At 28.7% G+C, this 16,413-nt stretch overlaps 1 protein-coding gene across 3 annotated transcripts; it reads right to left on the reverse strand.

Annotated features, from left to right (window-relative positions):
• Positions 1–14,036: 14,036 nt before the first annotated feature.
• Positions 14,037–15,580, reverse strand: LOC127260902 (uncharacterized). 3 transcript variants are annotated; one of them, XM_051288947.1, is made up of 3 exons: positions 15,377–15,580; positions 14,950–15,113; positions 14,037–14,250 (listed from the first exon to the last, which is right to left on the reverse strand). In XM_051288947.1, the coding sequence occupies exons 2-3, from the start codon at positions 15,095–15,097 to the stop codon at positions 14,108–14,110; spliced, it is 291 nt and encodes a 96-aa protein (XP_051144904.1). In that variant the 5' UTR covers positions 15,098–15,113; positions 15,377–15,580; the 3' UTR covers positions 14,037–14,107. The 3 variants fall into 3 exon arrangements, with proteins under 3 accessions (XP_051144904.1, XP_051144903.1, XP_051144902.1); XM_051288946.1 differs by having other exon boundaries at positions 14,950–15,214; positions 15,377–15,578; XM_051288945.1 differs by having other exon boundaries at positions 14,950–15,139; positions 15,377–15,567.
• Positions 15,581–16,413: the final 833 nt, after the last annotated feature.

The raw sequence follows: 16,413 nt of genomic DNA on the forward strand, positions 1-16,413 counted from the left end.
GTAGTAAAGAGACAAAAATAACTTTGTTAGTATTGTGTAATATAAAGGTAATGAAATTTGTGTAATATATTGTAAGTTGGAAAGGTATTTATGATGTTAGGTAGGTAGTACAATTACTAAATTAGGAAATAGTATTCTTATTTTAGAACAGACGAAAATGAAAAATAAAATCTTTGTTATGGAACGGAGAGAGTATTTAATTTTCACATATTCAATTATTAATTATGAGAATGAATTCTTGGTTTTAAAATTTTAAAACTGATGAAATTACACATGTATATTAATTGAGCTGAGTGGGGCTTTCTAATTTATCAACATTATTATTATTATTATTATTATTATTATTATTATTACTTCTCTGATATAATTTTATTCTTATTTTACACCTTGAGTTGTTTTCAAATAATATTATCATTTTTATTTTTGACAAAAAAAATTAGAATGTTTTTCTCGTCCTTAAACATTTGGCCTATTTGGCCAGTGATACAGTATTTAAGAAAATAAAATTTAGTAAATTAATTGTAGTCAATTATGATATTATGATATTATTTTTTATGTGAGTTGTGTTGTAGATATTTTTAAAATAAAATTAATATATGATTAAAAGATATTTAAAATATGTGGTTAAATATTTTTAAATGTTATATATATCTAATAAACTATATTTTCTCATTCCCCTAATTAAGTATCTATTTATTTTTTCCTGTGATAATCTTTGAATATTAATTATTATATCAAAACATATTTCAAATCAAAGAAAAATGACAAAAATACTTATATCAATGTCTTATAATACTAATATAATTATATTTGTACAATAAATTATACAAATATAATAATATTTTTAATGTTAAGTTCAATGACGCAAATAGTAAATAAATATCTTATTATAAGACGGATGAAGTATTATAATATGGATTATTATTTTGTAAAAATTAAAATTTTATACATAATAACTAAATAAAAAATATTTATTTATTTATGATTAATGTAAATTAAATTTATAAAAAATTGGGAGTTATAAATATAAATAAAAATATTTGTTTATAGATATCATATATAATTAAATAAATAAATTTTGAATGATTTTGCATCTAAAAATTTAATTAAATTAAATTATATTTGTAAAATCGATAAATTTATTAAAAATATAAATATATCATATGATAACTTTAAAAAAAAAAAAAAAGTATTAATTGTTATGATATTTTATTAATAACAATAAATCACATTTATATTAAAATTTGAGTTTGTGTGTGGCGGGGTATTTTAGGTAGGCTTTTGATGTAACGCCTTTTTCCGGATCTACAACTAGACAAAATCTTTAATTTAATTGGTCCTCCAACCAAAATCCATTCTGCCTTTTCTTTTAAAAAAAGTTTGGGTGTTTACGAGAGATTTTGATTTTGAATAATAAAATTTTGAATTAAAATAATTTAGTGTGATATAAATATGTATTGATATATATTTTGAAGGTAAAATTAAATTTTAGTGTAATAAAATAAATAAAAATTAAATGTTTGATTTGATATTTTTGGAGAAAAAATAAAATTGAAATAGTTGCGAGTAAACATATTAGACCAATTATAATATTAGAATGCAATCATTTGTATATATATATATATATCCACATCTACAATTTAGGAAAAAAAAGTCCACCATTCACTATAAGTTAAGTTATACTTATTTGTCTTATATTATACTCTTTTCGTCTCAATACAATAGTCTTGTGTACCATTTTTGTCCGTCCCAAAACAATAGTCTCATTTTCATAAATAACCATATCACTATAAAACTATCTTTATTTTTTCATTATTATTACACAATTGTCACTACTTTTTACACTAATACACTCACAAGAGCAAAAAGTCTTTTACTCTTACTTTTTACCCACTACCAATATAATATCAATATTCTTTAAATCTCGTGTCAAACACAACCCAGACTATACACTACAAAAAAAATAGTATATTTGTAACGAAATTCCGTTTCTAAAGTTCACGTAGCTAACGTAATTACATCTTTAATTCCGTCTCTAATATCATTAGTAACGGAAAAAGTGGATTTAAGAACGAAAAAATTTCGTTACAAAATTGATATTTTTTTGTAGTGATAGTTCTAGGACAGAGGGAGTACGTTTTTTTAAAAATAAAAAATTACACATTTTAATCCCATTTTAAATTTTATAATAATTTATAATCTTTTTAATTTTAATTATACTAATCAGTTATCATAATATCAATATATAACTAATTTTATTAATATATATTTTAATTATTTATAATAATTATATATTTTCTAAATTTTTTAGTATCCACAGTAATCAAGACTTAATATGAGGGACAAAGAGAATAAAAAATACCTATAATATAAACTAATTTATTTAATAAAAAATTTAATAATGTTAAATAATTTATTAATATAATTTAAAAAATAATATATATCTTTATATCGTATAAAAATATCACGCATTCAATTTATAGTATCAGTGTGGATATATATTCAATGTAAAAATGAAAAAATAATGCCAAAATAACATAAATTCAAACTATAATGTAATTAATTATATATGAACCACACAAGAATAAAATGCGAAGATGTACGTGTGTTTGTGCGGCCTTGAATTTTGAGTTGGGATTTGAATAGTAAAAGTTTTGAATTTGAATAGTTGTATGATGTGATATAAATAGATGTTTTGAATGTAAAAATGATTTTTATTATAATATAAAAAATAAATATTTGATTTGATATTTTAAAAAAAAAATCGGATAAATAATGTATTTGTGAAAGAATCCCCAAACAAACACACTATTTAAAAGATTCTTGCAAAAATAATAAAGATGAATTTTATTTACTGTTAGGAGCATTCGGTACAAATAACAAATAATAGAATGGTAGAGAAATGAAGAATAAAAAATAAAATTTGTCGGAAAAAAAAATTAGTAAAGAATAATTTTTTTTTTTTTTTTTGTTTAGAAAATCAAATAATTCAATTGAAAAATATAAAAATAAAATAAAATACACACAAAAAAAATAGCTATTTAGATGGATTGATAAAAAAAAATTAACAAGTAAAATTCTATGAAGAAATATTTTTGTTTATTTATTTAATAATAAATTAAATATAATATTTTGTAAAATCATATTTAGGGTAATTTTTAAAATTATAAAAATTAAATACTTGAATAATAAATTAAATATAATATTTTGTAAAATTACAATAATATAGTATAAAAAATTATAAAAATAAATAGTATAAAAAATAAATAAATAAAAATAAATGTACAGGGTCAATATTCAATTCTATGCATTCAAAAGAAATAAAAAAATCATAAATAATTTATTTGTCGAAGTACTGATTCTCTAATTGAATTAAATAAGATAACTGACGTTATTTCTATTTCTTCGGACTCCAAATAAGATAATTGAGGTCATTTTTTTTTACGATCTCGTTTCTCTGTATCAAACACAATCTAAAGGTGTTTAATTGCATGTGTAATCTAATACAGTTTAAATAAATTATATAATTATATAATTATAAAATTAATTAATATTATATTTATTTTGTTTCATTATATAAATATAAACTCAGATAAATTTTAGTAATCTTACATTTAATTATTATATTATTACAGTGACTACAATCAATTCCAAATTTTAATAAATTATAATAAATATATAATTAGATTGAATAAAATAGTATTATACAGTGTAATTACTTAAACTACACACACCCTAAATATACAAAATATGCATAATTAACGAGAATGTGTTGCTCAAATGGTTGAATCTTCCCTTGACATATTTGAGGTTAGGGGTTTGATCCTCGTCGAGTGCGTATAGAGATGAATAAATCTACCAAAATATCGATTTATCGTACCATAAATTTCGATACGATATTGATTTTAATTTTTGAAAAGTTTAATATTTCGCTATTATACTGTATCAATAATATTTTAATTAAATAACCAATAATATTTTAAATAAATAAGGTAATCATTAATATAAATAATTAATTTTTTTAAAAAAAAAACAAAATTAAAGAAAAAAAAAGTTCTAACTCACTCTACAAATTCAAACGGTCATAGCAAAAAAAATCCTAATTTTTCTCTCTTATCTTTCTTTCCTTAAACTTTTTCGTCTCTTTCAGTTATTTTTCTTCTCCATCATTCCTTCTTTTTTCTTCAACTTCTTCGCCTCTTTTTTCTTCTTCTTCATCATTCCTTCTTCTTTATTCGACTTCTTCGCCACTTCTATTCTTTTTCTTCTTCTTCACCTTTTTCTCTCTTCTTACTATTTCTACATTGCGCTACTTGCTGGAATATCTGTGGTCGCCACCGCCGTTATTTCGTCGTTCTTTGGCTGAGCAAGGGAAGGTCTTTTTTGAATTTTTTAAAACAAGTTTTGGCATAATCAGAATATATCGATTTGATACTAAAAAATTTTAAAATATTGAATTTTCGGTATAAACAATATATACCGGTATCGTACCAAAAATTTCAGTATACCGGAATCGGTATATCGAATGTTTCAGTACAGTACCGGAATATATTTCTACCATTCCGAACTTTTTGGTACGATATGCGATATGATTCAAAATTTTCAATTCGGTACTGTATGTCATCCCTAAGTGCGTGAATGTGTGTGGGTGACGGTACAGTGCTAAGTCTATATTTCGGTCAGTATAGCATATCAAGATCATAGTCCCAAATGAGAGATATCTTACCACTAGATCTATGAATTTGACAATAATAATTAAATTGGTATTCATTATACAAAGAAATATTTTAGAATTACTGTTTATATACTTCCAACCAGCCACATAGTTTAGAGAGTTATATGTAAGAAATAACTTATAATTTATTATTTCTATTCACCCTAAAAATCTTATACTTACTATTTTAATATTTTTATTTGCATCGAATTTTGATAATTCGTTGGTTATTTATGTGCCCTTGTTGCCCACTAGATAAATGAGGAAGAAATGTCATATTATTTGTTGTTCTGTCAAACTTTTTGTATCATTTTAGAAGATTGCTAATGTCCGTTGGCCATTTGTTGAAGTTGTTGCTTGAAAATTTTTCGGAGTTCTAACGTCATTTGCTTTACATTGTTGCTAGACTCATCTCATGTGGTATTATTATTGTTGTCTTTAAACTAGTTATTGTTAATCACGAGTTTAATTATTGACTAATAGAATCTTAGAGGATATGGAAATAATAGCATTGAATACGTTGTAAATAATCTTTTATTATTTTGAACATTTTTGTTCTAATAGAAATTTGTTGTTACGGGCATATTTACAATGAAATTTATATATATTACTAGGAAACACTAAACCCTAACATACTATCAAATACAAATGTCTCAGGAGTCCAACAAAGCACAATACAACCAGCGCATTCATGATTGTCTAGGTCATAAGCATTGTTGTTGTAGGCCCAGTCACCAAAGCAGAAACAACAACCGAATTTTGATTCCCAAGTCGGGGATGTATCATGTGAGGAAGACATAAATAAAATTATTATTTTTAACTAGTAAAAACATAAATATAATTTATAAAATTTGTGTTATTTAGATATATCAACAACAGTTGCATCACTAATTACACAAAGTGACACCTCGTGTTAGTAAATTTCACATGAGTGCTTTAATTGATGTTTCATTTAAAGTATATGAATTTCATATTTCAACAACTGATGCAGCTTCTCAATCAACTACCGCGAGGCGACCTATGTGTACGAGTAGAAGTCCAGGTAGATAGGAGCTATATTTTTGCTCTAAATTTCTTTATGCATTTACCTTTAAATTGTATTATTTCTACATGTGTAATACTTGCAGCGCTTTCTGGCCATATGAGGTCTCAAAGTATTTTCGAACTATATTCAAATCAAATTGTAAGGAACAAAAGAGCAAGTGAAAGAACATACTGACAGAGACGCGCTAATAGTATGCGACGGAGATGAAGTTGTGATAATTAATTATGTGAGTATAGATTAATTTATTTTGGTCCTAACATGACTGTATTTATTCTAAACCATGAAAAAGTACATCACGTGGGACCAAGTTCATGAGGCAATGGTCATATGTAAATTTAAAAAACAGGCCCAAGATCTATACAATAAATGAATGTACGATGTCCATTATGAACAGGATAAGAGTAGGGCTCTATTAACTCTCCGTCCGGTGCTCACCGCGTGGAAAGAAGGGTTTATAACTCCGACAATGCATAGAAAAAGCTTAAAAGTACCAAGAAGAATACACGGGGCAATTTGATGGGTAAGGCAGAATGGATCCATACCAAAAAGTTCCGATCTTTTATAGAGACCATGAAGAAAATGATTAGTATTGTTTTATTTGTTGACATGTATGAACTAATAACTAACTACATATTCTATCTTTTTCATATGCAAATTCAATGCAAGGTCTTGAAAAATGGGAGACATATGACCGGGCTTACACAAAGGTTACGAAATAAAACGCATGTTAACCCAACAGTTGTCTTTGTTGCAGTATGCAAAAATATGAATTTATAAATATAATTTAAATGTATATTATACAATATATTCCAAATGTTTGAATTTTCAGAAAGACATATAGGGGATTAAGTAGAGATGTCCAAGCTCGGGAACACATAATACAACAAGGACAGTGTTTTCCGAGCTTGGTCATTTAATATAATAATAATAAAAAAACATATATTCGGGTTGGAAACATTAGCATCAATTGTGCCAAATGAACTATCGTCCTTCAGTAGTAACAGTCGTGCCCTAGGAAGTCCTGTGTATGAAAAACATAGAGGTCCAGTAGTTTTTAATGGAACATAATATGACTATCATAGAACTGTTGAAGAAGATCCAGACTCATATCAATCGTCGTGACTAGAACGGTGATACGGGTACTCCCTCATCACTTGTTGTGTGTCCCTTACATTTAATTATCATTTTATATCATTTGTTTTATTGGTGGAATAGTTCATTTGTTGTATATTATTGTATTTTAATGATTTGATTTTCATTTACTTTGAATTACATAGTTTAAATGGGAATATGTAAATTTTGTAATTATTGTTAGAATTAAATGACATTTAGATTATAAATTTTTAATTGGTTGCCGACATGTGTATGAATTCAAAAACTAGTTAAAACATGTGTAGGAATTTGAAACGTACAAGTGCTCGGGGAACATGAGATATAATTTACGATGAAATTTATGAGGAATAGTTTCCCTTACAACCTCCGAGTTAAAGTTCGAAAGTAAGCCATCTCAATTCATTTGCGACGACTTGAAACAAAAATTGCGAGGGATAATGTCCCTCGTAAAACTTGAATTACATATGTGTAGGATTTTAAAAAGGGATACATCCATCGTAACTTATTTGCGAGTGATCATTAGTCGTATATTATTATCGACGAATTTCATTCTAGAATACTTTTGTTCCAATCTTCTTTGAACTTTAAAGATTCATAATCCCGCGCAACACCCCTCGCTACATGCTTACGAGAGGAAAATTGAGGATTTGGTGGATTTTTACCTTCAAAAATCCTTAATTCTTTTGTAATGTATTTAATTTATAAAAGTAGATATTTATTCAATATTGATTTTTTTTCAAATTCTTTGAAAAAAAGAAATAATATCCTAGTAGTTAGGAATTTAACTAATTCAAATTGAAGAAATGATCTTTAATTCTCAAGAGTTTGGTGAATAAAACATTTAAACTTTATTACAAACCTCCTTAAGCATTGAAGCAAACCTGACCAAAATAAAATAAAATAAAATAAATGTAAAAATTACTATAATGGTATTGATTCCACCGTATTGAAAATAATCTAGAATATTAAGATTTTTTTACTTATAATAGACTCGCCATTGTGTACTCGATTCAAAATTCTAAGACCTTTATATGGTAATATATATATATTGGATGACAACCAAGAGAATATTTGATATCAACGATTATCTTGATTTTAATATGTCTTTGCATGATGCAATCAGCAAGTTTACTATCTTACCTTATAATATGTCTTTCTATAGTTATTCAGATGGTTTGCTGCGATTTAAAGGAAAATTGGTGATGGGATCTATGGGGAGCTGAGGGCCCAGATTTTACACCAACTGCATAATTCTAGTGTGGGAGGTCATTCGAGTATCAATGTTACATTTCGGAGGATGACCCAAACCTTCTGGTGGCCAAGAGTTCTACAAGATGTGCAAACGTTTGTGAACTCTTACCATGTGTGTCAAATCAGTAAGCATGAGAACATTTGAAATCCGGGGTTGCTGTAGCCATTACTTATCCCGAGCAGGCTTGGACTCATATTTCTATGAATTTTATTGATCAACTCTCACTTTTAGACAAGAAGAATGTCATTTGGGTGATTGTTGATAGATTAACTAAGTATGCCCAATTTTGTAGCTATTTCGCATCATTTTATTGATTCCAGTTTAGCTCTCTTATTTGTGAACTCTATCTCTAAACTACACAGCCTACCTCATAATGCGATCTCAGATAGAGACTGAATCTTCACTAGACAATTTTGGCAATAACTATTCATAGTGTTGGGAATTTATCAGTGTTTGAGCACTGCTTATCACCCATAATCTGATGGAAAAACGGAGAGAGATAATCAATGCTTGGAGTTTTACTTGAGGTGTATATGTAGTTCGAATCCTAAACAATTGACTTCTTCGTATCCTATGGTTGCACTATGATACAACACTTCCTACCATACTTCGTTAAACACTAGTCCTTTTCATGATCTCTATGGATTCCATCCAACTCCGTGGCTTGTTGGTCTCATTGTCTATACTATAGTGGAAGATTTAGACGAATTGGTTCCTGACAAACAACAAGCCCAACAACTTTTAAAGCAGGCTTTAGTGGCTACACAATCTAAAATAAAGTTATTTGATAATAAACAGAGAAGTGAATGAACTTTTCAAGTCGGGGACTGGGTTATCTCAAACTGAAACCCTACAGGCAACTTTCGACTCATTCCAACCAGGCGTAGAAACTCAGTCCTAAATTTGTTAGCCCATTTCAAATGATTGCATGAGTGGGACCTGTTGCCTACAAGCTTCAGTTACCTTATTCTTCAAAAATCCATCAAGTCTATTTACTCAAGAAACATGTAAGATCTCTTTCTGCAGTGAGTTCATCCTTGCCAAAATTTGATGAAGATGGTAAAATCTTGTTAAGGGTGTGTTTGTTTTGGGGTTTGAATTTTGAGTTGGGATTTGAATAGTAAAAATTTTGAATTTGAATAATTGTATGATGTGATATAAATAGGTGATGATGTGATGTTTTGAATGTAAAATTGATTTTTAGTATAATATAAAAAATAAAAAATAAGTATTTGATTTGATGTTTTTGGGGGAAAATTTTTGGATGAATAGTGGGATTTTGTCAAAATCCATCAAACGAACACACCCTTAAAGCATCTTAAAATCCTTGTTCGGCGCATAGTTAAGAAGGGTTCTTCATCAGCTACTCAACTTTTGGGGCACTAGGCTCATCTTCCTGTGACACCACGATTGGTAAGCTATGCAAAGTCGGGCAAGTCAGGATCATAGACTGGTTCTACAGGTCAATATAAGTCCTTCCAGCGCGCTTCTGTCTTCATTCACGCACACCCTGAGAAACTTTCCAGGGGGTCATCCATCATCAAATTACTCTATGGCAATCACGCTTAACTCTAGAGTTTTTTCAGTAGAACTTCCGAAAAGAAATGTGCACATTGTTGACATGAGTCTATTCAATTCATTTAACCTCTAATCAACTTCAAATAACCCAATACCGGCTCATTCAAACACGGGAGTTGGCCAAGCAACGGCCCAACCCTGGGGTATCACACCTTCTAGAAGCTGAGGCGACTTTGGAATCTTTTGAAGAAATTCATAATTGCTTTCCTGAATTTTTGTCTTGAGGACAAGACACTTTTTAGGGGGGGGAGCAATGTCATGAAATTATTTTCTGCTATTTCATATCCTTTCTAAAAGCATAGTTCTTTTCATAAAAGCGTGTGTAGGGAACTCTATAAATACTATTGTTTTACCTTATAAGGCATTTATAAAAAATAATAACATATTTACCTTGCTTTCTTCTTCTCTCAAACCTTCTACAACCTCTCTGTTACGCAGTGCATGACATACATCTAGTACCATCTTATATGAATTTAAATATTATTAAAAGAGCTTGGTTTGAGCAAAGAAAAAGCTACAAAAATAATAACAAGTTATGTCTAATTTTGGCCAAGAATCTAATATAGTAATCAAAGTAAGCTTATTAATAGCCGATCAAAAAAAAAAAGTAAGCTATTAATAGCCACTTTCATTTTATTTGAGAATGCATCGAGAAGAAAGAAGTAGTAGAAGTTTTGTTGGTTCCAAAAGTAATTTGGTTCAGGGTTCCAAAAATAAGAATGCGTCGGAATCAAGCGATTTGTGTTGATCAATGGATTCAAATTATGTTGCCTAAATTTTACAAGCGGAGGATATGAGATAGTTATCCACTGAAAGCCGAATTGATGATCAATTAAGTTGCTAAAGTAACCAAAGATAAATTTTGTTTGGGGGATTTTCCTTTAAATGCACTATTCATCCAAATTTTTTCTCCCAAAAAAATCAAATCAAACATCTATTTTTTTATTTTTTAGTTATATTAAAAATTAATTTTACATTCAAAACATCACATCAATACTCATTTATATCACATCATACAACTATTCAAATTCAAAATTTTTACTATTCAAACAAACACACATAATGCCTAATCAAGAGAATAGCATGAAATGCATAAACAATCTAATTATTCTTTAAAATAAAGAGTTATTCCGAATCTAAAACAAAACCTAATAAGCATCAATGGCTAAGTTTTGATCAATAACCTCTTGTGGATAAATATCAACCCTTCTTTGGTTGAGATTTTACCCATACTTTTACGCTTAATTATATCTTCCCAAGGTCTAGAAAAACCCTATCTATTGAGGCCTTGGCAAAGCTTCATTAATTAGTTCAGTTCGTGATAATCCTCTTTGTTAGACTCAAGTCAAATGTTGTTAAAACACTATTGGGTTTAAGGAAAAAAAATTTCTTTTGGCCTATTGGATTTGGACATGATCTTATAAATTCGATAGTCGAATCAATATCATAAAAATAGCGGTTGCAGGTTCCCACGTTACCAAAAATTATATATTTATAAAAGTAGCGAGCATTGTATGAAGCAATTGAAAAATTATTGTTTTCAAATATGCTAGCTAGCTAGTTTTAAGTATATCGTTGCATAATGAATTAAAATGATAGCAAAATATTTTAAAAGTGATGTTCTTCCAAAATGATCTTATTGAGCTTCTTTTCTCTTTCTTGTTTTTTTTTTTTTTTTTTTTTAAAAAAAAAAAAAAGGAAGTTAGTGTTGCTCCTCCTTTTTCCAACAACAATACATGCCTTCAATCAAATACCCAATCTCCAATGAATTATGCAAAACTGCAGATATGATGAGACACAAATCAAAATCAATCAATTAATTAATTACATCATGTAACGACATCATGATCATCTTCATCGTCTTTGTTCTTGTTCTTCCGAAAGGGACAAGTGATCAGAGCCAGGAACTACCTAACGACAATTAACAACATTAACAGAAATGAAAAAAACAAATAACATGAAGACGATGGATTTCAAATGATGTCAGTCAAGCTTGTCCCATTTATCAGTGGTGAAGGAAATGTAAGCAGAAGCCCTTCTGTCGATCCCTGGCTCTGCCACCCACCTCCCCCTGTCCTCGTCGCCTGGATACACCTTGTAGTAACCCTTCACGTACTGTTCCTCCTCCCTCCAGCTCCGGGACCTCCCAAAGCAACTCAGTATCGACATGTTTGACCAGCACGACCCTGCCGACTTCTTGCTGTGCTTTGCCATTCTCGTCTTCTTCGAATGCTCAGTCAGCCCCTCCTCGTCTTCTTCCAGTTATTTATAGCGTTCAAGAAGACTCCGCGACCGTCAATCTCAATCTCATCGACGGCCGTGATTCATTGCAGCATCAATCTATGTATATATATATATATGTTAGAGGGGTAGGCTAAGCAGAACATGGATTGTCGACCGTCGGTTTGACTGAAAACACAGTTTGCTTAATGGAGGATGCTTTCCTACTGCTACTACATCTGTAGCCCTTCTACCTTTTTATTTATTTTTATCCTTTTTAACTTTCATATTCTTTATTCTTAATTTCAAATTTACAGTTCAAAAATAAATTCTACTTTTAAAAAACATACAACCGATAATAATAATAATAAGGTGCAAGTTGATGGTAATTGAATTCAACCCATTCATTTTAGGTGAATCTTTTTTTTTTTGCAGTTTTTCTCCTTATTTATTTTTTTACAGTATTAGTATTAGTATTAATATTAAATTAGCTTCTGAAAATAATAAAAATAATAATAATAATAATAATGTGAGCTTCCTTCCAACAATGGGTGCAAGCTGTCTTGTGTCAACCTTTAGGGATTCTTTCCTTAAAATATAAACTTTTAATTTGTCTCTGTTAATTGTACTTACAACCTACGGAACTCATATCATATGTATTCTGGATCCTTTGATTGCTTTATACACTTTTTTTTTTTTTTTTTTTTTTTTTAAATTTGATCAGCTGCTTTATACACTTTTGTGTGCAAGTACAGTGTGTAGTGTGTTGTTGTTTACAGCAGAAGAATAATGATTATATATATGTGCATTCAAAACTAATTTAGGACCATCTCAATCTTCATTTAAGCATCTTGTTAGGCTGCCTGCCTTTTTTCCTTTTTTTTTTTTTTTTTTTGCTTTCTTTCTTTCTTTCTGGTAAAGTAATTAATTAACTAAGTACGTGTGAAAGCTTATTGTTGTTCATCAGTCCTTTTTTATATTTTTGTAGCAATATTTTTGACAAGTAAAGATACCAAAGAATTTTCATGATCTTATATATATATATATATATTTACGCGGCTTCGATTAGTGAGCAGCATGCTTATTAGTTTCAATAGCACACCGAATTCTAACAAATAACAATTGTTCTATGTATTGTTGTATGTATTTTTATTAGAGTGAATAATATTATTTTATTTAATTTAATTATATGTTTACCATATACTGTATTATTATAATCTTAAATAAAATAAAGCCCTGTATAATAATGTTATAATAAAATATTATTATTATTTTTTTTTTTATAGACGATATTAAATAATACGAAAGTATTGTTAATGCTAAAAGCCTATTGTATCTTTAATTAATAACTAATCAATTAAAGTAAAATATTGAATTATTTTATCATATGATTATGTAATTTATTAGAATAATAGATGTATTATAATCCTATCCTAAAAAATAAACATTAATTTATATATAATATGTTGCCCGTATATATATCAAACAACCATCCAGATATGTAACATACTATTCGGTGGTGTGGGGTTGGACGTGAATTTGCCTGTCGGACCTAGTTTGCAGGTAGTAGGTTGTGCCAAAAAAAAAATAATTGAAATAATTATGTGATATATTCCCTCCGTCCCATAACTAAGTATCCGTTTGCTTTTTGCACGGAGTTTTAGAATTTGTGTAATATGTAATATATTATATATTGTAAGGGTATTTGTAATGTTAGTACAGTTACTTAAAAAAAAAAAAAAGAATGGATACTTGTTATGTAACGGAGCAAAATTGATAATTTGTTATAGGAGCGAAGGAGTATTATAAATAGATATTGATAATAATAAAGAAAATAAAAAAATAAATATTTAATGTAATATTAAAAAAATAATTAAAAAAAAATCAATGAATGGTAAAAGTCTACCAAGATCCTCCCCACCAAACCAAACACGACATAGGCTCTCTTTAGTTACATTATCAAAGTTATTTTTACATTATTAACCAAAATTTCTTTTTCTATAAAGCATTATATTCAAAGATTATTTTTAACATCAGATACAATTCCTATTTAAATCACATAAAAGTATAAAACACTATTTGAAAAATAGCATGACTCCTCTGTAAAATAAACATTACTTTCAATGTCTATATATTATTCCAAAACTTTTAAATCTAAAAACACAATCAAAGACAGCTATTTGCCCTATTTCTTATGGTCATAAGCTGCTATATTTTGGGGTTCACATTCGGGACTAAATAGTCGAACCAGCAAAGCAGTGGTTGTGCTCATCGAGACAGCTCCACAGGCAGCCCATCTTAGACTTCGAGGAGTTGTAATTCTCGGACCTGCATCAGCATCAAGAACTCAAACACTTGACCCTCGAGTCAATAAAGACGACAAACACATTGATATATAAATGCATTTCATAATTTCAGAGAATTATAGACACTGGGACATGAAGAAGTATTCCTACACAAGTAAATAACTGCTCAGTTCATTTAAATATCCGAAACCATCAAGGAAATAGGAAACAAGTAGATCGTTTAGAGGGGGTGGTTCATTCCCATTTGAAGCCCTATAAGGCTCCCATTTCTTTTCTCGGATTTACATTACCTCATTAAAATTCGATTGCATGCTTATCATAATGTTGACAATGTGAAATTCCCTACATATGTAACCTATATACTTCATTCTTATCCCAATTCTAAGAATCACAACTCCAATTCCCATACGTAAAAACATTTGAATTTAGAAACAAATGATGAATAAACTTGAGCCAAAAAAAAAAAAACCCCACATGAATCTATAGTAAAAACACTTAAAACTAGTTTACTACATGTTTACTGTGGTTTCTTCCTCATCTACAAGCTCAACTCTGCATTTGTCCATAAATATTTAGATTTGACTCAAATTAGGGCAGAAAAATTAAATTTCAAAACCAACAATGTCAAGCAGTAAAGAATGGAATCCGAAAACAGTTACATCAAACATAAGCAGATCATATCACAAGTTTTGAAAAAAAAAACAAACCTAATCAAACATACCATAATGCAAACGGCAAAGGACCCAAAAACCCAATGCTCCTCCCACAGAACAAATGCCAGCCGTTTGCCTCATCAATCGAGAACAGGGCTTTCCATCTGACCTCATCAATTCTCCATCCGAAAATCCAAGAATGCGCCTTAGCGCCATCCTGGAGTCTTAAAAACTATATGTCTTGTTGTTAATTTCTTCCTATTTCGGGTTACCAAGGTACGAATATCAGATTAAAGTTGAAGCACAAAACAAATTCACACTCCAAGAGACTACCTGCTTTCGAATAGGAGTCGACTAAAACATCAGAATCCATTGAAATCAGTACATGAGTGTTTAAATATCAAAATAAAAATTTTCAGAACTGAATTTAGTCGGGCATAATGTCGAACACCTCGACAGCAACGTAAAAAAAAAAAAAAAAACAAACCAAAATACCTCAATCTAACGCTTCCTGTCGGCCTTGACCTTGTGAATCCGAAAACTGGTAACACAATCCTCTCAATCTCTTGAATACCCACTGACGGAACACCAAGTCGAGCCGATGCTATTTTTCGCAGACGATGTCAACAATACTGACCTTCAGAATCAATACGGGTGTAACCCGAAGCAATATCCTGGGCCGAGGTGGGCCGAGTCCATAAACTTAGCTCAATTCATAATCCACCCAAAGTTAAGAGCGGCTCTATGGAAATTGAGGTTTATTGGAATTCTTTTTATATCTAAAAAAAAATGTAAATAAATAAAATAAAATAAAAAAATTGAATAAAATATATATAAAAAAATCATAAAGAGTTTGGCCAACTTGCTTATGGATTTTTATAAAATTGATAGGATCATATTTATTAATTTATATGAATTTTCCTAGAGTAGATAGGATTGTGAAAAAAAAAATTATTTACATGGATTTGAAATAATTTTTGCTGAAAATATTGATAATGCAAATATATATTGAACACACTTATATATAAAAATATATACTCAAATATTTTTAACAAATTATTCATATAAGAGAAGTTACATATGAAATTTTAAAATTTACAAAAATTTAAAAATAAAATAAGTAAAAATCCACTTGTAGCCACATCATCAACATGTCACTACCGGTGACGAAAGACCATTTCCGTGGAAAAATTAATTGTGGAAAAATTTTCATATAAGTCATGACAATATGTCAAAGTGAAAAAATAAATAAATAAATAAATAAAATAAAAATTACCTAGTAAAAAATAAATAGTTACCTCAAATATAAATAAAATAATACTACATCCTCCCACATACAGTGTTTGTTGCATTTTAGACAAGGTATTTTATAGGAGGGGTGTAATTAATAGATACTTTTATAATATAAATAATTATAAATTAAGATTAAGATAACTAATTAGTTTAATTAAAATTTAAAAAAAATTAAAAGTTTAAAATGGATTAGAGTGTGTAATCATTTTTTTAAAAAAAAGAAAGTGGCATGTTATATG

Source organism: Andrographis paniculata, unplaced genomic scaffold (genome assembly GCF_009805555.1).
Source record: "Andrographis paniculata isolate CXL003 unplaced genomic scaffold, ASM980555v1 Contig62END, whole genome shotgun sequence".
Classification (NCBI taxonomy): Eukaryota; Viridiplantae; Streptophyta; class Magnoliopsida; order Lamiales; family Acanthaceae; genus Andrographis; species Andrographis paniculata.

Bases quoted from the DNA above. Each gene is read 5' to 3' on its own strand.
- LOC127260902 (XM_051288947.1), bottom strand. From the start codon at position 15,097: ATGGCGCTAAGGCGCATTCTTGGATTTTCGGATGGAGAATTGATGAGG. The intron at 14,251-14,949 runs GTATGTTTGATT...ATGCTGATGCAG, and splicing joins CCTTTGCCGTTTGCATTATG to GTCCGAGAATTACAACTCCT.